At 22.4% G+C, this 22,550-nt stretch overlaps 10 protein-coding genes across 10 annotated transcripts; 4 read left to right on the forward strand and 6 right to left on the reverse strand.

Annotated features, from left to right (window-relative positions):
• Nucleotides 1-2,780: 2,780 nt before the first annotated feature.
• On the forward strand, nucleotides 2,781-4,090 carry SRAE_1000285400 (Ground-like domain-containing protein; the record flags this gene model as incomplete). Its single annotated transcript, XM_024649979.1, has 2 exons — nucleotides 2,781-2,929; nucleotides 2,983-4,090. 2 exons carry the CDS (start codon nucleotides 2,781-2,783, stop codon nucleotides 4,088-4,090), a joined length of 1,257 nt encoding a protein of 418 aa, XP_024503802.1.
• A 644-nt stretch (nucleotides 4,091-4,734) lies between these two features.
• Nucleotides 4,735-6,678, reverse strand: SRAE_1000285500 (Forkhead box protein biniou; the record flags this gene model as incomplete). The annotated part of the gene is made up of 3 exons (XM_024649980.1): nucleotides 4,735-5,373; nucleotides 5,779-6,445; nucleotides 6,665-6,678. 3 exons carry the CDS (start codon nucleotides 6,676-6,678, stop codon nucleotides 4,735-4,737), a joined length of 1,320 nt encoding a protein of 439 aa, XP_024503803.1.
• Nucleotides 6,679-7,392: 714 nt separating this feature from the next.
• On the reverse strand, nucleotides 7,393-8,441 carry SRAE_1000285600 (CTD small phosphatase-like protein 2; the record flags this gene model as incomplete). Its single annotated transcript, XM_024649981.1, has 2 exons — nucleotides 7,393-8,020; nucleotides 8,062-8,441. The coding sequence occupies 2 exons, from the start codon at nucleotides 8,439-8,441 to the stop codon at nucleotides 7,393-7,395; spliced, it is 1,008 nt and encodes a 335-aa protein (XP_024503804.1).
• Nucleotides 8,442-9,334: 893 nt separating this feature from the next.
• SRAE_1000285700 (SOSS complex subunit B homolog) lies at nucleotides 9,335-9,810 on the forward strand (the record flags this gene model as incomplete). The annotated part of the gene is made up of 2 exons (XM_024649982.1): nucleotides 9,335-9,449; nucleotides 9,512-9,810. The coding sequence occupies 2 exons, from the start codon at nucleotides 9,335-9,337 to the stop codon at nucleotides 9,808-9,810; spliced, it is 414 nt and encodes a 137-aa protein (XP_024503805.1).
• Nucleotides 9,811-9,875: 65 nt separating this feature from the next.
• On the reverse strand, nucleotides 9,876-12,572 carry SRAE_1000285800 (Lethal (2) k14710; the record flags this gene model as incomplete). The annotated part of the gene is made up of 1 exon (XM_024649983.1): nucleotides 9,876-12,572. The coding sequence occupies one exon, from the start codon at nucleotides 12,570-12,572 to the stop codon at nucleotides 9,876-9,878; it is 2,697 nt and encodes an 898-aa protein (XP_024503806.1).
• Nucleotides 12,573-13,545: 973 nt separating this feature from the next.
• Nucleotides 13,546-14,240, reverse strand: SRAE_1000285900 (Hypothetical protein; the record flags this gene model as incomplete). Its single annotated transcript, XM_024649984.1, has 3 exons — nucleotides 13,546-13,592; nucleotides 13,640-13,764; nucleotides 14,203-14,240. 3 exons carry the CDS (start codon nucleotides 14,238-14,240, stop codon nucleotides 13,546-13,548), a joined length of 210 nt encoding a protein of 69 aa, XP_024503807.1.
• Nucleotides 14,241-14,694: 454 nt separating this feature from the next.
• SRAE_1000286000 (Protein phosphatase 1 regulatory subunit 11) lies at nucleotides 14,695-15,085 on the reverse strand (the record flags this gene model as incomplete). Its single annotated transcript, XM_024649986.1, has 3 exons — nucleotides 14,695-14,748; nucleotides 14,793-14,910; nucleotides 14,949-15,085. 3 exons carry the CDS (start codon nucleotides 15,083-15,085, stop codon nucleotides 14,695-14,697), a joined length of 309 nt encoding a protein of 102 aa, XP_024503808.1.
• Nucleotides 15,086-18,079: 2,994 nt separating this feature from the next.
• Nucleotides 18,080-20,493, forward strand: SRAE_1000286100 (FERM domain and Pleckstrin homology-like domain and FERM/acyl-CoA-binding protein, 3-helical bundle domain and FERM, N-terminal domain and FERM, C-terminal PH-like domain and FERM central domain and Band 4.1 domain and Band 4.1 family-containing protein; the record flags this gene model as incomplete). The annotated part of the gene is made up of 3 exons (XM_024649987.1): nucleotides 18,080-19,825; nucleotides 19,869-19,988; nucleotides 20,482-20,493. 3 exons carry the CDS (start codon nucleotides 18,080-18,082, stop codon nucleotides 20,491-20,493), a joined length of 1,878 nt encoding a protein of 625 aa, XP_024503809.1.
• Nucleotides 20,494-20,498: 5 nt separating this feature from the next.
• Nucleotides 20,499-21,169, forward strand: SRAE_1000286200 (Hypothetical protein; the record flags this gene model as incomplete). The annotated part of the gene is made up of 3 exons (XM_024649988.1): nucleotides 20,499-20,519; nucleotides 20,578-20,793; nucleotides 20,858-21,169. The coding sequence occupies 3 exons, from the start codon at nucleotides 20,499-20,501 to the stop codon at nucleotides 21,167-21,169; spliced, it is 549 nt and encodes a 182-aa protein (XP_024503810.1).
• Nucleotides 21,170-21,409: 240 nt separating this feature from the next.
• On the reverse strand, nucleotides 21,410-22,340 carry SRAE_1000286300 (Methyltransferase, NNMT/PNMT/TEMT family and Putative NNMT/PNMT/TEMT methyltransferase, nematoda family-containing protein; the record flags this gene model as incomplete). The annotated part of the gene is made up of 2 exons (XM_024649989.1): nucleotides 21,410-22,148; nucleotides 22,195-22,340. The coding sequence occupies 2 exons, from the start codon at nucleotides 22,338-22,340 to the stop codon at nucleotides 21,410-21,412; spliced, it is 885 nt and encodes a 294-aa protein (XP_024503811.1).
• Nucleotides 22,341-22,550: the final 210 nt, after the last annotated feature.

Here is a 22,550-nt window from a genome sequence, read left to right on the forward strand (position 1 = left end):
TTTAATTTGTTAAAAGTATTATAATATAATTAACTATTTGTTATTATAGAAAATTTTACTTTTTATTTTTTTTAATCTCAGTTAAGACATTATATGTTTAAATAAAAAACAATAAATTAATTTACCAAAAAAATTATCTTTTATTTAAAATTAACTATTTAAAAATTAAAGTTTTTGTATATACATATATATATATATGTCTATATATCATCTGAAATATAGTTGTTTTTTTAAATAAATTTTATAGTTAAATGTTAATTTAAATACATGATAAATATAAGATACTGTGACATTTAAAAATATTATTTACATTTTACCTATCATTATCATCAAAAAATAATTCACTTTTTGATTAATTTTCTTATTTTTATAAATTTAACAATTTATTATATATAAATTATATAATAATATATATATGTATATATTATTTTGATCAATGAATTTATAAATAGATATTTTATTAAAATTTTTAATATTAATATTAAAAAGTTTTCTATTAAATATATTAAGATAATTATTTATATAAAAAAAATGTCTATATTTATTTGTCAGTAAGTTTAACAAAATTTTTTAAAACAAAATAAAGAAAAGAGAGAAAGAAAGATATGTTAATAATATATTTTTATTATAGAATATTAAATTTTACATCTTAAGCTTAACATTTTTAACTATGTACTAATTATATATTCTTAAAAATTTTTTTTTTTTTTCTTATCATTATTACCTATGTTTCTTCAAGAGAAAAAGTAAATAACTTTTTTTAAAATAATAAATGTACTATAGAGAACTTTTTTTTAAATTTTTTTAAATATATATCTTTAAATGATAATTTAAAATAAGATAAATGTATATTTATTTCTAATAGAAAAAAAAAATATATATATATATAACTAAATGATATTTTATAACTTTTGACATTATTTTTATTTATTATATTATAAATGTATCACATTTATTTTCATTGTTTAGTTTAATAAAATTGACTTTTATTATTTTGATAATGATGATATACTTTTTTTTTTAAAAAATTTAATTGATGATATCAAAATAACTTTTATATATACCAATCATAATTTATAGAAAAAAATTTTTTTTGGTAAATATTATATATAATATACTTTTATTTATTATCAATATCCAGATGTCAGATGATTGTATAAAAGGTTTTTATTCATATTTTTATAATATATGTATATTAATAAAAGGTCTACCTTTGGTGATTTAGCCGTAATGAGCATTTTTGGAACTCATAAAGCTAGGTTACCAAAGCTAGAATTTTTATTACAAACATATATATATATTTTTTTTTATTTTATTTATTATAAATGACAAAAATATATATCTATCTATCTATTTATTTATATATTATTGGTACAATAAATTTATAAAATATGGAAACAACTTTTTTAAGTTATATTTTAGAAACTAGAAATTAAATTCTTTACAATTAAATAAGTTTACCTTTCAAGATCAAATAGAAAGTGATTGGTTGATGTACTAATACCTGTTCTTTTTTTTTTTTATTTTAGTTAACAAAATGCCGACAATTCTAATAGATATATATTAAAATTTTATACAATACATTTTTATACAATTACTGATTGAAGATAGTGTCAAAAGAGAAAAATGCTGTAAAAAAAAATTTTAATAAATAGTATTCAGAATATAGTGAAAGTAATAACAAGTGTATATAACATATTTTTTTTCTTACTTTTATTATTATTAAAAATAGTAATAAAATTCACGGATATTAAAAAGGTCAATATAAGTAATAACTCTTGTTTAAACAATAAATTTATAATATAAAATATTTATTTTTTTTTAATATATATTTAATATAAATTTTTAAATATTCTCTTAATAATTTTTTTTTTTATTTTAAATTTTTTAAAATAATTTAATATTTAAAGTACTATAATAAATATTTCAAAATATCATAATTGGTTAATGACAATTCAAAAGTTTTCCTTTTTCAGTATTCCGGATGCTTTAAATTAAAATTCAAGGTTATTTTAAATAAAAGAAGAATGAATTTAATTATAAATAATTAATGCATTTTAAGTAACATTACCTGCAGGAAATTTTTGATTATTATAATGTTTAAAGTAAAATGATATATCCTTATTTTTAACAAATACATTATATCTTTTTAACTTTATATATCAATAAAATAAAAAGAATTAACAAAAAAAAAAGTATAATTTGAGTAAAAGCTATGTTATGCTTCAAGTTAAAAACAAGTTTATAAACTCTTCCTGAATATTTTTATCTTTCAAAACTTGAATATGATCTTGATTTATATAGATATATCTCAATATCCGCTATCAATAATCAAAATATTTCCTTCCTAAGTTTAATAATATTTTTTTTTCTTATTTATTTCTTTTATGTATTCACTAATAAATATCTTTTTATGTTGCATTTTAATACTTTAATACAATTTATCTATTATTTAACTAGATAAAAAGTATTTGTGAATAGAACTTTAATTTTTACTTTTCACTCTCCTTTAATATATATTATATATATATTTATGTTTTTATATATATGTATATGAATGTTGTTAAAGATGCCCCTTCAGGATAATGTAATAGATATAAATAAAATATAAAAGAAAAGGAGGAGGTTCTTAAAATTATGAATATCTTCTAAATTCTGTAACCGGCTCAATCAAAAGATTGCCTATTTAATATCTTTGAAACATTCATTTAACCATCCTATTACTTGCTTCTATAAGAATTGAGTTATCCTTATTAATATAGTAATAATATATATTAAATATGGTTAAATTTTTTGTTTCTACTGCTATTTTAGCATTACTTGCTCAATCTGGTAATGCATGTTTTGGTGGTTTAGGTGGAAGTAATGCATGTTGTCCACCAACATCTACTACATGTGCACCTAGTGTACCAAGATGTCAAACAACAAGGTATGTTTATTTTATTATTAAAAATATATTTTTTTTTATAATAATATTTATAGTTATGCTGCACCACCAATTCAACAATCATCATATGCAGCAGCACCACCACTTCCATCACAAGGATATGGTGCACCATCTGGATATGTTCAACCTTCATATCCAAGACCATTTGGTGTTCAAGAACCAACACAATATCAAGGACCAGTTCAAGGTGGATATGCAAGTAATGTTGGTGGAGGTGGTTATGCTTCAAGTATTGATAGTGGAGCAGCTTCAACATATGTTCAACAAAAAATTCCATCAGGAGGAAGTTATCAACAAGGTCCTGGACCAATAGCACCACAACCTGTAGGACCAGGACCAATTGAACCTGGTCCAATAGCACCACAACCTGTAGGACCTGGACCAGTTGGACCAGGACCTGTTGGACCAACACCTGTAGAACCAGCACCACAACAACCAGAAGCTGTTCAAGAACCAGGATATGAAAGTACACAAACTCCAGGATATAGTGGTGAAACTGTAACACAACCAGCATCTGTTATTGTTAGTACTGAATATGGTAAAGAAGAAATTATTACTCCAGTTGAAGTTCCATCATCATATGGTGGTAGTCAAGCAACACAAGCTCCATCATATGGAGGTTCTCAAACAACTGTTGGTGGAGGATATGGTGGTGAAGTTGTAACTAGTGCAAGTGCTGTTGTAACTGAAGGAGGATATGGAAAAGAATCTGCTACATCATCACCTTCTGTATCTGTAAGTGAATCATCTTCATATGGTGAACAACTTCCTTCAACAGCTGCTCCATCAAAAAGTGGATATGGTGAAGAAAGTTCTAAAGGGAAAAGTGGATATGAACATGCTTCAGAAAATTCAATTACTCCATCACAAATAGGTACTGTAGATTATGGTGAGGAAACAAATACCTCAGGTGATGGTAATTGTGAAGATCCAGAACTTCGTGCTATTGTTGAAGCAGCAGTAAATGCTTATGGAGATAATTTAGAGGCAGCAAGAAAGATAGAAGCTGATGCAGGATCTAAATTTGGTGGACGTTTCAATTCAATTGTCTCTAATTCAGAATTTGCCTATGTCAATTGGTATGGTAAAAGAAATTGTCAACTCCGTGTCAAGGAACGCCATACATTAACATGGGAAGACTAAAAAGGGAAATTGTATAAATTTATCTATACAATATCACTATTAACTACTGCTGCAATATAATATTGACTTTTTTTTTTAAATATTTATTATGACAAAATAACTTTTTTTATAGGTTTCATTTATAAATGTAATCATTTTAAAAAATTTTTGTACAAATTGTTTCATCTTGCTTTTCATAAATGAAATTTTGTAAAAAAAAAAATAAATTAAATGTTATAAAAAAAAACAATTTCTAGTATTTTTGTTTATTTTCATTAAAAAGAATAGTTACAAAAAATATTAATTTATAATAAAGATTCTTTTTAATATTAAAAGTATATATATATAATTAATAGGTAAAAATATAAATTAAAAGATATTTTATTAGATTTGATTATATTATTTTTATAATATAATTAAACTTGATTATTTTTCAGGTTAATTTATGGTACTTAATTGTTATAAATGATAACAGGTTTCTGGAGGATAAATTGTATTTTTATTGTATATATATGATTCTATAAAGATTATATATTTAATACATTTATAAAGAGTATCAAAAATAATGTAAAAATTTATATTTAAAGGCAATATAATGTGTCATTTTAAAATTTTTTAAATCATATTTTTTTTATTTTTTTTTTTGGACCGTCATTTAATTTATTTTAATTTTCAATAATAACAGATTGTGAAAAATTTGTTATTGTTGAGTCAAGAGTAGAAGAAATGGATGTTGATGGTGGTTGATTTAATGAATCTCCAACATTAGGTGTATATTGAAGAGAATTTTCATAATTAATTCCACCATCTATTAAATATGATGATGTTGATGGTGTTTCTTGTATAGAAAAATGTTTATCAATATTTTTTTCATTAATTGGTGATATATCTTCTAATGGATGTTGATAATTAATAGATTGTTGTTGATCATTTCTTTGATATATATTAAAAAGAGATGATGATGAGTATGATAAAGTTGAGTATGATGATGGGTATGTTGGTGTAGGATAAGTTGGAGTTGTATATGGTGTATGACCTGGAGTATTAAAAATATTTGTTGTATTATTACTAAAAACATCATAATTTGATGGATAATTTTGAATCCAATTTTGTGAAGTATATGGGACACTTGATTGTGGATAAAATGGTGAATCTTGCCATAATGGTGCTGTTGGTTGTTGCCAAGTAGAAAACGATTGAGGATATGTTGATGCAACAGTATTATGTTGATCAACATTATTGTATAATTGTGATGTTGTTATGTCATTATCAGGAAATTCATAGTTACATCCATCTTCCTGATTCTAAAATAAAAAATAATTAATTTAAATGATATATAAAAAGTTATTTGATATGAGGTTAAAATGAAATGATTGACGTAATAATTATACTCTGTTATAGAAGTATTATATAGGATTGTCCTGTTATACAAAGTTTAACTATCTTTAAAAAAAAATACTTCTGGTGAAAGATTAGAAGTTTAAGTATTGTATATATACAATCACTTTACAAGTACTCATTTATATTTTTTTTAAGTAAGTGTCAAATGATATGTCTATTTAATGGTTATTATTTAATCTTTCTGTCTTTAAATTTTAACTATTAAAAATGTTAAGTGGTTGTTTTAAGAATAAGAACAATAATAAGATAGCAAAAATTGTAACTTTGATTAATAATGCCTTTGTACTTTAAATTAAACATTTACTTACCAATGAAAAATTATCCTTTATTGTATGTGTTGGTATTAGTAATGATGACTCTTCTGATCTTGATATATTTAATGAATTTAAATGAGAATTATCTTGTTGAGTATTAATGGTAACTTCTGGATTACTTTCATCACAATTTTCATTAGATTGTACAGTACGTGGAGTTGTATGTCTTGGTCTTCTACGATATATTCCAGCTTCATAACAAAAATCAACAGAATCATCAATTGTCCATTGGTGACCTTTACCAATTTTTTCACCATCAGTTTTTGGAAGTTTAATAAAACATTCATTTAATGATAAATTATGTCTTATACTATTTTTCCAACCATTATATTCACCTCTAAAAAATTCATAATTACCTTGAAGATATTTATAAATTTCAGCTAATGTAGCTTTTCTTGATGGTTGTGCTTTGATGGCAAGTGATATTAAAGCAATATAACTAATAGCAGGTTTTTCTGGTTTTTTTCCTCTACGAATTTTGATAGAAGAATGTGTCTTATTATTTTTAATAGAAGAAGAAATATCATCCTTAGAATTTTGTGAAGAATTTGATAAATCTTCATCTAATGAAGTTCTTTCATTATCATTTTTATCAGTTATTAAAGATGAATAATGTGAAGTATTGAAAGTACTGTAACCATGAAGATGTCCATTTGAAGAACTATAAATTAATAAATATATATTTATAAATTATTAAAGAATAAACTAGAAATTTTTAATAAATATTTATGTTTTTCTTTTTATAAACAACATTTCTTAAAATATTTATATAAATATATACAGTTTATATTTATCATAATATAAATTTTTTAAAAAATTTTAGTTTAATAAATATAAATTATTTAAATTTTTTGATACAAAAAAAAAAATGAAAACATACCTGTTTTGAAGCATTTTTAAAAATGTTAAAAATTTAAGTATTTTAAAAATTTAGTATATAACTAATTTGGATTAGTAATTGTGAAAAATAAACTTTGTCCTAAAAGACTTGATATGGTTTATAATTCTATAATATATATATATATATGATTATTATTTAAAGTTGAGGACATAAAAGAAGAAGAGAGACATACACTATAGTTTACAGTAATTTAGGAAAGAAAGATAAGCATTTAATATAAACAATATTAATTTTTACTCACTTTTGTTATAAACAATATAATGGTATTAATGAATCCTGGATTGACTTTTGTTTATATGGCAAATGTGGTAGTTAGTTATTATTAAAACAAATTTATTTCAATCGTTTTATAAAAAAAAAAAAAATTTTTTTAGGGTGGAGTGTTTATCTCATCATTTCAATTTAAAAAGAGAGATCACTTTTCTGGATAATATATAATAATATTTGTAACTTGAGATGATGATACAACATTATTATATCAATGATTTTAAATTAAATATAAATCATGTCATTAATATAAATTTTTTATTTATTTGTTTTTATTTTATAAAAATTATATATATATATATATTATATATAATTAATTATTTCATAATAATAATTCTATATACATCTTTGTTAATGGAATAAATTTTGAGGATCAATAGAAATATAATTCATAATTTTTTTTTTTTACACTAATATATTCAAATATACTCATTTCACCGTTAATTATTGAGGTAGTCATGAATTCTAAATTTTTCTCTTATCATTGGCCTAACATCAGCATCACGTTGAATGATTTCTTCTAAAAATGGTATTAGATTCAAGAGTTCACAATCATTTTTTTGTTCATACCAACTTTTAATAGGAATACCATTATCAATTTGATAAGCAAATGATAAAAGTGAATTATCAACAATGACAGTTCTTGATAAATCTCTTCCAAGAATATTAAGATCTTTAATATATACATTTTCAGCATACACACAATGTTCTCTAAATAATCGATGACGAATGTATTTTTTTTCTGGATCTAATATATCACATAATGCATCAGCATATATTTTTTTACTAGCTGTAAATAAAATTATTTCAAATGTTTGGGATAGGCGTTCAAGGAATTCTTTAAAATATGGACGAATACGTACATAAACTTTATATGTTAAACCATCAATTTCAATTGAAAATGTCAAAGCCGCTTCAGAAAGTGGAATAAGACTACAATGGACTAATGTTTCATCAAGATCCAATACTAATGTATATTTAGGTGTTGATCGTGTTTGTAATGGTAAAGCTGGTGATCTAAATTGCCATTCTTTAGTTAATGGTGGAGGATTTTGTAAAAGTTTTATACTAAAAATAAATTAATTAAAATAATAATTAATTCTACGTACGCTGTCTCATCAAGCATTTCAAAATGTTCAGAAGGGCAAAAAATCATTTTTCTATCACTATTATCATCAATTAAATCTTCAAAATCTTCTATATTTAAATCTCCATCATTTACCTCACATTTTTCTCTATATACTTCATTTAATGTATCTTCAAATTCCATTATTTGAAGATCTGCTGTCATGGATTGTGAAGAACAAACACTCCATATCACTTGATTATTTACATCATCATTTACAATACCACTATCTTCGTGTAAATTATGCAATTCATGTATTATAGGAGGAGATTCAAGAAATATTTCATCAATGTTAGTATTATTATTATTTATATTGTTATTATTATTCAAACTATTTACATTTTCTATAGTTGAAATTTCCATATTTTAATTATAACAACAAAAAAAAAAAAGGAAAATCTATAAATATATATCTTCTTAAAAATTCCACACAAAAAAATATATATATAAAATGATTATAAAAATGCATCTAATTATTATTATTTAAAGAATAGTAGGAAAACGCAACTAATCAATAAATATTTTAAAATGATAAAAAAATTATCTTTCATTTAAAACTTTTAATATTTCAAATATAAACAACTATAAAAAAAAATTTGCACCCTATGACTAGTAGTGAGTATAAATAATATTTATATGTAAATGTTTATTTTTAAACATAAATGTAATTTATATATATATATATATATATATATATATATATTTATAGCCTTTGGTATTTCCACCACCCGGCTGTCTTCCGATGCAATAAAAATAATATATTCAATACTCTTGTCATTAAGTTTTATCACCAAGTATGCGCACTATATTTTGTTGTTTCTATGTATATATTGATACAAAGTATGTATATTTAATATAAAAAAATAAGAATAAAATCACATTAAAATTTTTATCAAATAAATCTAATTTCATATAATTAATTTAATTATAAAAATATTTTTTTTTTATTAAATTATTTTAAAAGAGATTAAAAAAAAAATTGATAACAAGATTTATCAATAAAGGTAAAATGTGTAAAAAAATTTTTACTTAGATAGAAAATGTGTAATATCTATTATCAAAATGTTAAGAAAGTACAAAAGAAAACGTGGGATGTCTTTTAATATTTGACATCTATTTGAATTATAACATTTCTAGTGATAAAGAGATGTAAATATCTATAGTATGAATATACGTGATTCCAAAAAGTTAAATAAACAATAAAGTTTTTAATCTTTGAAATTTGTGTAGTAATAACTAATTAAAGTTTATTTATTATGGTAAATGGTGATAATAAAGTTGCATCTTTACATTCCATGAAAATTATCCCTATAGCCAGTTTGGTACCACAGATGCCAGCAGTTAATTTAGAATTTATGGTTCTTGAAAAAGGTTTTTTTTTAACAAAATAATTTATTTCATGTGTAAAAAAACTTATTTACTGTTTTTTTAAGGGGAAATACAAACAGCAGCAAATAGAAGAATATTTGTAGTTGTTAAAATAGCTGATAAGACAGGATCTTGTCAATTAACAATATGGAATGAATTTGCAGAATTTGTACGTATTGGTGATATATGTCGATTAGCTGATGGAATTGTACAAGTATACAAAGGAAAATTAGGTGTTGTTTGTGGAAAGAATAGTAAAATAATGAAATTTGGAGAATTCTTTTTAAATATTTCTGAAGTTCCAGATGTTTCAACATACAAAGAAGAGTATAGACAATACGGCAAAGAAATCAGTAATTTATAAGTTAATATTTATTATTTTTCATATTATACAATTAATATTACAATTAAAAAAAGTACAATTTTTTTTTACATATCACAACGTATAGTTTTTGGAATAACTGAAAATGGAATTACAGGAGTACTTTTATCTAAAGCACCACTAGTTTCAAAACATTCTAAAGCTTGAATATGCCTTCCTTGTTCAGATAAAATTTTTCCTAATTCATACCAATATATATGATTCATTGGATCTATTGTAATTGCATCTCTATATAATTTTTCTGCCATTTCATACATTTCTTGTTCTTCATATAACTTTGAAAGATTTGTTAAACTTGGTATATGTGAAGGTGAAATACTTAAAGCTCCAAGGAAACAACTTTTTGCTTCTGTTTTCATTTTTAGTTTAATCTCATAATCTTCAATACTTTCAGCTTTTTTTGCTAATAATTTTCCTTTTAAATATATACATTGATGAGAATTTGGAAATAAATTACATGCTTCTTCAATACATGAAGATACCTCTGAAAGCTTACCATATTCTATAAACATTTCTGCTAATTCAACCCAAATATTTGCCTGTAAACGCCATGTTGTTAGTAGATCTATACTTCTATTAGAAGGACACTTGACACCAACAGATTCTGTTATTGTTGATGCAACAGCTCCAAATTCACTTGGAGCTGTACCAAAAATACTTGTTACAATAGAAGATTTTTCAAAAACATCCGAAGATGAAGGTACTCTTGGTATAGAAACATGGGATTGATTTGAAAGTAATGTTATTGGATTTGTTATTAATGGTGTAAATGAATATCCATTATCTCGAGGTAAAGGTGTTTTGTTAATAGTTCCAGATGTTTTCCCAGTTAAAGAATAATTTGTAGGTCTTATAGTTGTATTTCCATTCTCCTCACCAGAAAAATTGGAAGGTCCATAAGAATTAAAACATGGTTTATGGGCATTCTTCCAAAATTTTAATAAATTCTTTGATGTTTCAATAGCCTCAGAAACTTTACCACATTTCATTTCAATTTTTAATCTTAATACCATCAAACCATAATGTGATGGATACTCTTCTAATGCTTCTAATACACAAATAGAAGCAGCTTCATAATTTTTTCTTGCAGTTAATATTAAAGCTAAAAGCATTAAATTCCATGGATTTTCTGGATTCAATTCAACTGCTTTGTTACATCTTTTTTGTGCCATGTCAAGATCTCTTGCAATTGAATAATTAAGAGCTGATAAAAAATATGCCATATCATCTAATGGATCAAGTTTAATTGCTTCTTCAAATAATGCAATACTTTTAGCCAATACCAATTTTCTTTCGTCAAATGACAATGTTGTTTGAAGTTTAGATGAATAAGCTATTGCATGTAAAAGGGTTGCCCGACCTTCCATCCATGTTCCTTGAGTTTTTTTTAATGCCATTAATGCAGCATTAATAGAAGCATCTACTTGAAGTGAAGAATCTAACTCTAATTTTGATAAAAACATATATTCTTGTGATAAATTTTTAAGATTTGTTGAATTTGTTTCTGAAACATCTAAAATTAATTCTCTAAGTACTTTCGTAGCATGAATTAAATCTCCTGATCCAATTAATGAATATATAAAAAATTTCCATAATTGATAATCATCAACAGCATATGTCATGGAACGTCTAAAAATATTTGTAAGTAATTCATATTGTCCAAGAGATGATAATACCAAAGTCATAAAAGATTGTATCACTTTAAGATTAGCACGACTTTTTCCAATTGTATTTGAAACATCTGAAGCTTTACTACATATCATATCTTTTGATGTTAATGCTTCAGCAATAAAAAGTAGTAATAATATTTCTTCGATGTTATTATTAGGACAAAAATAACCATGATTTGATCCAGAATAAAATATTAAGCTTTGATTTTTAGCACCCATAGTTCTAGAAGTATGTTCATTGTTTTTTTCAAAACGATGTTTAACTAAAATTTCTGCAAGATACTTTGAAAATTTTTCTACTGCTTTAGAACATATTTGTTTATCTCCTAATTTTATTAAAATTTTTCTATACCATTCAATACCTTCAATATCCCATTTAATTATTTTATTTGCTGATGATCCTTTCATTGATAAAATTGGAAGTTTACGTAAAACTGATCCAAGAATATGACCAATAACATCACCTTTTATATTATTAATTGGTCTATTAGTATGATTAATATTTTTTTCTAATTCAGATACATAGCTGATTCCTAATTCAACAGCCATCTTCATACATTCAAAACATTTTATCCTTGTATCTTCATCTAATTTTTCTGCCCCACCTTTTAATGCTTCAGATTCTATAGCAAGCCCTTTTATAGCATAACCTTCAGCAACCATTTTAAGTGATCTTAATGTGACAAATTGTGATGTTAAAGCATCCATTCTACTTCTTTCAATATCATGAAGTGCTTGATAATTCTCACCACAAAAATAATGAAGTTTTGCAAGTAAAAGATATGCCTCCATCCTAGTATTTTGTTCATTTTTTTCACTTAATTTTTTAACAACTCTTAGACATGTTCCTTCAATAATTTTTAACATTTCATTATATATTAAGACTCCAGGTTTATGAAGGCTTTCAATAAACATCTCTAAATCACACTCAGCCTGAAGATATTCAACCTCTGCAGTAGAGATATTTTTTGATTTTAAATTAGGTAATAATTCTTTAATTTTTGCCCAATTACATTCAGAACGTAAATTATTAATTTCAGTTTCCAAACGACTTCCTTTCCATTTTGAAGTCATCTATAAAATATTATTTGAATAAATAATTTTATTTAAAATGTATAAAAAAAACTCGAAATAAATAAGTATAATAAATTAAAATTTTAAGAAAAATGAATGTATTATGGTATTTGAAAAATAATTATATAAAAATTTAACAAAAAAACTCCAACAAGGCAAAGCTACCACATAGAATAGAATAATCTCGGCATGAGAAATATAATTTGGAACTACGTATAACTAGAATTGATAAAGATAGAGTAGTATTCTTCTTGAAGTATAGTAAACAAAGCTGAGAAAAGCGATATTACATTTTGTAAGAAAATTTCTAGAAAAAAATATATACAAATAGAATATTTAGCAAAAATAAAATTAACATTGAATTTAAAGTTTTAATTAAAATTTTAAACATTGCTTATAAAAATTTATTAAAAAAAACAACCATATTTTGAAATTAATTTAAAATGTATCAATATTTATTTAAAATAAGCTTTAAGTTTTTTCGTATCACAGTTTAAAAAAATTATAAAGTAAACAAATATAACGTTATTTATCAATCTAACAATGTCCAATTTCATTATTTTTCTCTGTGGGACCATCTGATAAATAGTCTAGAATATGTTTTATTTATTTAACATAACAATATTTAAAAGGAAAAATGTATTTTAAAATAAATAGAAATAAGTAATTGTAATATTGTTTTTATTTTTTTTAATTTTATAGATTAATTAATAAAGCTATTTTATTTTTAAATGAATTGCTTAGTAGTAATAAAAAAAAAGAGAAAAACGGTAGATTAATTTTTTAGAAAAGTAGTTTTTTGAAACATGATAAAAAAATTTGATAATTAAATATTATGAATAAATCTTACATCTATATGTAAGAAAAGAAAATCTTTTAAACAGATAAAAAAAGTTTATTTAACTAGTTCTAATTTTAAAATTTAGTCTAACAAAAAACAAATTTAGGTACATAATATATGTTAATTGAGTGTTTAATTCATTAAGCAGTCATATCCAAATTTTGTTCCAAAAAATGCAGCTATAAAAAAACGTTTTAATTAATTTACTTAAAACTTATAAACTTACCACATTCAAGAAGAACACCAACACTTAAAAATTGGTAGAAAGATTTTAAACATTCATTTCTGGCTAATTCTTTTTCATTAGCAAGTTCTTTAGGTGACTTTTTAATACCATTAAACATAATTTCTCTATAATAAATATTTATATAAAAATTTTTTAATTAATTAATTAGTTGATTTTATTTAAAATTTAATAATTGTTTTTAAAATTAAAAAATATACATCTATATGAAATTCTATCAATCCATTCAGAAGCACCCATTTTTTTTCCATACGAGAAAAAAAAATTATATGGAATAATGTTCATTCTCATTTTATATAGTATTAAAAAAAAGTATAAAAAATCAAATTGATCTTATGTAAATGACCGTTTTATTTTTTAAAAATTTTTTATTAATTGTTAAGAAAACTATTTGATACGATTCTTATACTTCTATGTTTTTTTTCTTTTTTTTTATCATATTACAAAAAATATAAATAACACTATAACAATTTATATGTTTATTCTGTTCATGGATCGCTTATTTTATATTATAAATAAAAAAAAAATTATGATAAATACTTTACATTTTGTAATAAATTATTAATTTGTTGTAAAGATACATTATTTTTAGTATAAATATTAGTAATAATATTTATTTTTATTACGTATGCTTTTTTAAAATAAAATTAATTTCTTTCAAATTTATTCAAATTCACATTATTTCAAAATTGTAATTGATACTATGATATCAAAAAAGTTTTAAAATAGAAAACTTTTAAATATTTATTAGTATTAAAAGTAAAATTAACTATGCTAAATAACGATAAATAAATTACTAATGACAATTAAGATTTCACACAAATGAAGAAAGTATAGGGATTGAAAGTATAAAAAATTGTGTTATACATGAAAATAAATCCATCATACAAATTGTATTCATTAAATAAAAAAATATTGGTAAAAACTCTATTATTTCTTCCTACATAAGAATCACATGACCAATATTGTTATTCTTACCACCTCAAATGTTTTCAAAGTATTTACACTAAGATGGTTAATCTTGTTTTGAAGATTACTTAATGGTTACATTTCTTTTCAACATGTCCACGGCAATGTTCAGTTTCCATTTCCTAAATTTAACAATAACTTAAAAATTTTATCTTTTTAAACATACTTCATCAGAACCAGAAGAATCTTCATCCCATCGACGTTGCTTTTTATAAATACAGCAACATTTACTTTTCTTCTTATTCATATGCTCATTATCAACAGTATTTGTGGACCAGTGTACTCTAGAAATCAAATTAATTAAAATATAATTGTTACAAACCTTGCACCATTATTTGTTTCTTGTCCTGATAATCTAAGTATCAATGTTTCACCACCAGAATCTGGTCTTGAATTAGTTTCTGAAGTCTCAGTAATTGTTGTTGAGGGACTATCATTAGAAATTCTAATATTAGACATCTTTAGAATATAATACTTTTGCTACTTTTACAAAAAAGAGTACTTTGTTTCCAATTGTTCATAAATTTTTCCTTTCAAGATATGTAGTTTTAATAACTTTTTGTAGATGATAATTGAAAAATGATGTAAACACGTAATATTTTTGTTTTTATGATACTTTATAAATTATGTAAATCCAGATATTTTTGGCATATATAAATGTAAGAATATCTACAAATATCATTATTTTGAAAAACAATGTTTTCTAAATATATTTTTGTAATTATTTTAATTTTTGTAATTACTTCTATCTATTGTAAAAGTGATTTTTGCCAATATATTAAATGCCGTTTTGCTGTATTTACAAGAAAATGTCTTCTTACATGCAGAAAAAATCTCAAGAAACTTTGAATATTAAAAATAATTTTTTTTTTAATTTTTAAATATATTTCTCATCATTTATGACAATTATACTTTCATCAGATCCATATTTTTTTTTTCCTAATCCACAATCAAATAAATAAAATTTTAAAAATGACAAAAAAGAACAAAGAATATTACTTCAAATTAATCTGGTATTCAATCTTAAAGAATCATTGTGCTCTTTAAATTTCAAGAGTATTTTATTTTATAAAAATTTCTATAAACATTTCAATTTAATATACTACTATTAGAAAAAATACCAAGACAAAATGATGTTTGAATAGTATAGTTTTTCAATTTTTTTTTTATATAATTAAATTCCTAGACAAGAATTTATATTCCATTCAAAAAAAATTGTTTATTAAATAAATATCATACTATAAAAATTAAACAAAAAATCATAAATTATTTTTATAATTTTTTTTAATTTGAGAAAACAAATGTTAAGACGGTAAATGTTTTTGTTTTGTTTTTAAAATTCAACAGTAAAAAATTTGTCGTTTTCTACAAAATGTACATATATGTTTTTTTTTTAAAAATAATGAATATTTTTAATGAAATCATGAAATACATTTTTTTATATAAAATAAATTTTATATGTATTTTTTTAAGGATATGATACAATACTACATTATCAAAAGAGTAGTATTGAAATGACAGGTTAAAATATTTTGTGTTTGTATAAGAAAAGATGATACTATATCTTTTTGTTAAAAAAAAGATTCTCTCTCGCTGTTAAATGGTATAATTTGTATATCTACTCTTTATTTTAAAAACTTTTCTTAGATGATATGAATCATAAATTTTATCGATACGACCTCTCTCCCTCTTTTCTCATACTTGAATGATTAAGGAGAAATTATTTTATTTATTAAAATAAAAAAAAATGTCTTTGGTGACATTTTAAATAAAAATTATATAATAAATTTATTATGACTTTTCTATTTAATAATTATTGCCATTGACAAAAAGAATTATAATAATAATTATATTACTTTAAATATACCAAACTACCTATAACTGTAAACATATACATTTATTATTCTCACTATTATTTTTTTAACATTTCAAAACATTCGTCAAACATTTTTTTATTTTAATGTCACAATTATTTTCTTATACCATAATATAAAAACTATTTTTTTTTTATCTAAGTATAGATAAACAATATTATTATTTATTATTTTAAGTATCTATATAAAACATTTGACAATATACTTTATGATTATAAAAATATCATTTACAATTTTATTAATTTTATACATTATTTAAAGTAATCTTATCACAAACAAAAAATCATACGATTACGAATTGTATTTTCTTTTAAGAAACCGATTTTACTTCTTCTCATATTCCTATTAACAATATTATTTAAAATAAGCGTATTATAATGTTTTGGTAATTCTGAGATAGATACACAAATACTTTGTCTTTTTGTCATTTTATATAAATATGTTTATAAAATGTCTATTCTAAAATATATATATTAAGTATTCAGGGTAAAGTTTTATCTTTATTTGGATAGAGTAGCTTTAAATAGTATAAAGTTAATAGAATAAAAATAATATAACATTAGGCTTTAACTTAATGTACTTTCATGATAACCCACATATATACACTATTGCAATATATATATTCTTTCAATTAATTTTTTATATTTTATTTTCAATGAATTTATAAAAATATTATGTATTATAGAAATTTTTTTTTTTAATACTTTAATCTATTTTTCGTATTCTAAATTTTTCCTAGTCAATGAATTTATTTTTTTATATCTTGGAATTTTTCAATTAAATTCTTAATTAGGATCATAATAATTTTCTTATCATTTAGAAAACTTTTTATCTTAAATAGATAAGTTGTTTATGAGTTAACATTATAAAATGAATCATTAAAAAATTATTTTTTTAATAATTAATTTTTAATTAAAATAATGTAGAATTTATTGTTTTTTTTTTAATTAAAACATTGTATTATATAACAATTAATATAAACATGAAATATGTTTTACTATAAACAATAAATTATTATTTATGCTTTTACTATTTATATTGCAATAAAAAAATACTAGTATAAAGTATCTCTTAATACAATAAATACTATTACTATCTATTAGATAAATAATTTGAAAATAATTATAGAATTTTTAAACTTTAATAACTACCAAAATACAATTTTAATTCAATCCAAGATACGTTTTTCCAAATAATTTTCATGTAGTGGCGTGCATTTCTAGCTTTAATGTATTTTTAGGTCATACCAAATTTTTAATCTAATTTATTTATCAAATTTTTTTTTTTTTTTTTTTAATTTATCTATTTTAAATAATTGTTTATTTAAAATTTATAATTGGGATAGTCATATATCTATCTATCTTCTCATATTTTAAACAAATTTTGTTATGAGAAAAGTAAAAACTTTACACAGCATGTCATTACGCATATAAATTTTATCATTGTCATTGTGTTAAATTTATAATAGCTTTCATTTTTCAATTATAGTAGTAAATATATTTAGATATATATATTATTTTTTTGATATAATAATATTATGTAATAATGTGTTTTTGTCAAATAATTGTCTTCTTTATAGATGAAAGAGAAAAATTCAACAAATCAAGGTGAAGAATTTTATAATACATCTGGTGAAGTAATACTTCATTCTAACACTCAACCAGGTGTCAAGGAGAAAGATCTTCATTCTGCTATAGTTCATTTTCTTGATGGAACAAAATCAACATATTTTTTACATAAAAATTCAGAAGGAATTGTTTTACTTGATTTAGTTTCAAAAAGTTTAAATTTAATTGAAAGAGACTACTTTGCTCTTAGTTATCTTGATAATGGAATAAAATATTGGATATATAATGATAAGAAAATTAGTAAAAAAGTAAAAGGAGAATGGGAATTTAAATTTGAAGTTAAATTTTTCCCTCCAGATCCAGATATGTTAAATGATGATGTTGCAAGATATCTTTTATTTTTACAAATACGTGAAGATGTCTACAAAGGATCTATTCCTTTATCTATGCCTTTCGCAGCTTCTTTGGCTGGTTTTGTTATGCAATCATTACATGGCGATTTTGTTGATTCTCCTAATTATGGAGAAAAAATTGATAAAGCACTCATTTTACCTAATACAATTACATCAGAATTTGTTGATAAAGTTAAGGAAGCTCATCAACAACAAAAAGGATTAACACCATCAGACATGGAACGATGTTATTTAGAATTAGCTAAACAATTAAGTTTATATGGTGTTGTTATGTTTCCATTAAAAGAATTAAAAGACAAACCAACTCATGTTGGTGTTTCTGCTTCATCAGTTAACATTTATAGAAATCAAGTTAGGGAACATCGTTTTATTTGGCAAGATATTATAAAAGTTGCATATAGAAGAAATAATTTTGAAGTAAAAGTTAAACCAGGTGTATTGAAAGAAAAAAAAGAAGCTCTTTGGCATGGTAAGACAGATGATTATAAAAGTGCTAAAAGAATATGGAAATGTTGTGTGGAATATCATACATTTTTCAGGCTTATTCAAGCTGAAGACGATAAAAAAGGTTTCTTCAAATTTGGTTCTAAACGTTTTAGTTACAAAGGAAGGACACAATTTCAAAGTAAAATTAATGCTTCAATTCATAATAATGGTGATGAAGTACAATCAAAAGATAGTCAACATTTAAATGATGCATCAACATTGTCAGAAGTTAATACAAGTGAATTTATAAATAGTCCTGGTAAAAGTTATACAATTAGTGAAACAACTCCTAAGAAAAAAACAAGAAAATCTTCAACATCTACTTCCTCTTCTGATTCAGATGATGCTGTTATTGTTGACAAGCGCCATATTAATTCTCCATCAAAAATTCCTAATAATATTTCATGTTATGAAGAAAAAGAATATCCTTTAGAAAAGAAAAATGATTTACCATTTATACCTGTAGAAAAGGTAAATGATTCTTTAAATGATGAAAGGACTACTAAACATTCAAGTAATTGTAATAATACAATTCCTGTTGTTGAGATTACTGAAAATCAGTCTACTAATAAATTTGTACCAACAACTCATGTCTCAACATGGAAAGAAGTTGAAGATGGTCCAGAAACTGTTACTGAGGATTACGATGAAGATGGTAATAAAATAATGACGATAACTAAAAGGCAACATGTCAAAACAGTTGTACAGAAAGAAATTTATAAAACTGTTGAAGTTCCATTAAATCAATTGGATGAATACATTGAACAACAACATAAAGAAAATGTTGAAAATATTGATAATGAAATTCTTTCTAATCAAAGTTATACTGTAGGTAATTGTACAGTTGACACTATAAAGGTAACTTTAAAATTTCATATTTAATAATTAAATATTTTTATAGTACAAAGGAAATCGTGATGGTGTATATGGAACTCATACTCTTCATAAAATTTTCTATAAAAATGACAGTACTATTGATCATGATGATCTTCTTGATAGTGCTATACTTCAAACGACAGAGGTAAATTCCAAGATAGCCGTTGATAAAATTGATATTTCCAATTGCAAGTAGAAAATAAAAAATAAAAAAACAAAATAAAAATTTAAATACTTTTTTTTTTAATCGTTTTAATTTAATTTCCTTTGTATTTTATATGATATACTTTAAAAAATAAATTAGTTTTTTAAAATATTTCTTAAAATTAATATATATGTTTTAATTAATTTTAAAAATATATTCTTAAAGAGAGTATTATTGGTAAACAAAATGTATGATAAAGCGTCATATGCTTGTTTCTTTATTTTATACCAACCATATATCTACAAAAAAAAAAAATAAAAAAGAAAAAGGGCGGTGATTAGGGAGGTAAAATGATAGTTTATATATATTAACTTTAGTTTGTCTGGTAAGGTTATTTTGAAATTCTCACATGATTGTTGATTTTAATAAATATATAGAGAAATATTATTTTTTATTTTTTAAACATTTTTTTTTTATTTTTTTAATATTTTAGAAAAGAAAATAATAATAATGTATGGAAAAATATATACAGTAAGTTTTTTTAAATATAAAATTAATTAAATTGTAATTGTATATTAAATTTTTGCAGATATTATTTGGACTTTGTTGTTTGGTAAATTTAATTATATGCGGCTTGCTAATATTTATTATTACTAAAACTATAAATGGTAATCAAAAGCTTGACTGGGCTTTAATTCTTTCTTTTTCTATATTTATTATTTTAACAATTCTTTTAACAATAACATTTATTCTTTGGAGAAAATTTAGAAAAGAAGTTTTACTCATTTTATGTATCACATTTACGGTAATATTTTTTTTTTTCAAAATACATTTTAAAAGAAATTTTTTTTATCATTTTCTATTTTTAGATTGGACAATGCTTATGTATTATTGTGACTGGTGTTGCTTTTTATGTCAATGAAACACACACTTCAAAATATGTATCATTCGTCAAAAATCCATACACATGGCTAGAGTTTCATCGGTTTGTTTCTTTATTAATTGTTATCTTGTTAATTCCAATATATATTTGCCAACTGTTTGTCATTAATCGGCATGGTGGTAGAGAATATATATCTATGCCTACAACAGAAATTAGTGGAAAAGATTTAATTGTTAGAAAAGATACTCCTTACAATAATAGCCAAAAGAATTTTAAAAATTTACTTATTAAAAAATAAATAATAATAAATAAAACAGATATTATTTATTAAAAATGATATAACATAAATATTGTTTTTTATAAAAATTTATAAATATCTATTGAAAAGATAATATTATTTTGATATTAGAAGTTATATACGATTAATATTAATTTTAAATAGTATATATATACATTTTTTTTCTATTAATAAAAATTTTTATTCTTTTTTATGACATATATATTTATAATATTATAAAAAAAAAACTAAATAAACCCTTCAAATTTTTTTACTAACCATTAAAAATAAAACACCTTCATTACCAAGTAAATATTCTTTATAAGTATTCATATTCATACCAACTTCTTCTAAACATTCTTTAATAAATTTTTCTGTTAAATGAAGTAGTGTAAATATTGTTGATTTACCACTTTTTGAGTTTACACCGCTGTTATAAGTATCATCTTCTACTACAGATCCTAATATCAATTTTCCACCGGGTTTGATAATATTTGATAATCTTTTTAGGGATTTTTTATATTCATCATAATTTGAACATGCTGATTCAAGACAAAAAACAGAAACTAATATATCGAATTCTTTCTCTTCAATACCACATTCATCCCAATCACATATTTCATCACTATGAACATCAGATTTAAATATTCCACCTTTTTTAACACATTCTCTTGCTTTCTCTTCAAAATCTTCAAATTGTTTTCCTACTAAAGGTAAACCACCTTCAGTTCTTTTAATAATTTTGATAACATATTTCCAATCAAAATCTAAAGTTCTATTTTGCCAACTTTTTAAAATATTTAAACTTTGATCAACATAATCTGTAAGATATATTTTTTCAACAACTTCCCTAAAACATAATGCTGAATAAACGGTTGGCCCTGCACCAATATCAATTAAAGTACACTTTTTATTTGAATCTGGAATTGAATTTTTAATTATATGTGCAAACATTGGCAAAGCAAAAAGTGATAGTCTTGTACCAGTTTCCATAGCTTCTCTATATAAAAAAAAATATCTATAAATTTTTTGAAGTAAATACTTACTTGGAATAATAAAAATTTAGATATGCTTTAGCATCAAACTCTGTCTTATAATCATTAGCAGTAAATATAATAACATCTTCATCATTTTCTTCATTAACAACATCTTTTGTTCCTGATTTAGAATTTAATATTTTTGTAAATGCCATATTTAAATAAATAATAAAAAAAAAAAGATGTTGTGATATGGAGTAAAATAAGTACTATAAATATTTTTGATTGATGTTAACAGATGTTAAAATATATTGTTAAAAAGACAATTATTTTCATCTTTTATATATCAGAAGATTATTATTGATAGTATATATAAATAAAAGGCGGGTCATAATATCAAAATGAGTGTTCAATTTTGACTGTTT

The sequence above is a fragment of the Strongyloides ratti genome, assembly GCF_001040885.1.
Source record: "Strongyloides ratti genome assembly S_ratti_ED321, chromosome : 1".
NCBI classification, from domain to species: Eukaryota; Metazoa; Nematoda; class Chromadorea; order Rhabditida; family Strongyloididae; genus Strongyloides; species Strongyloides ratti.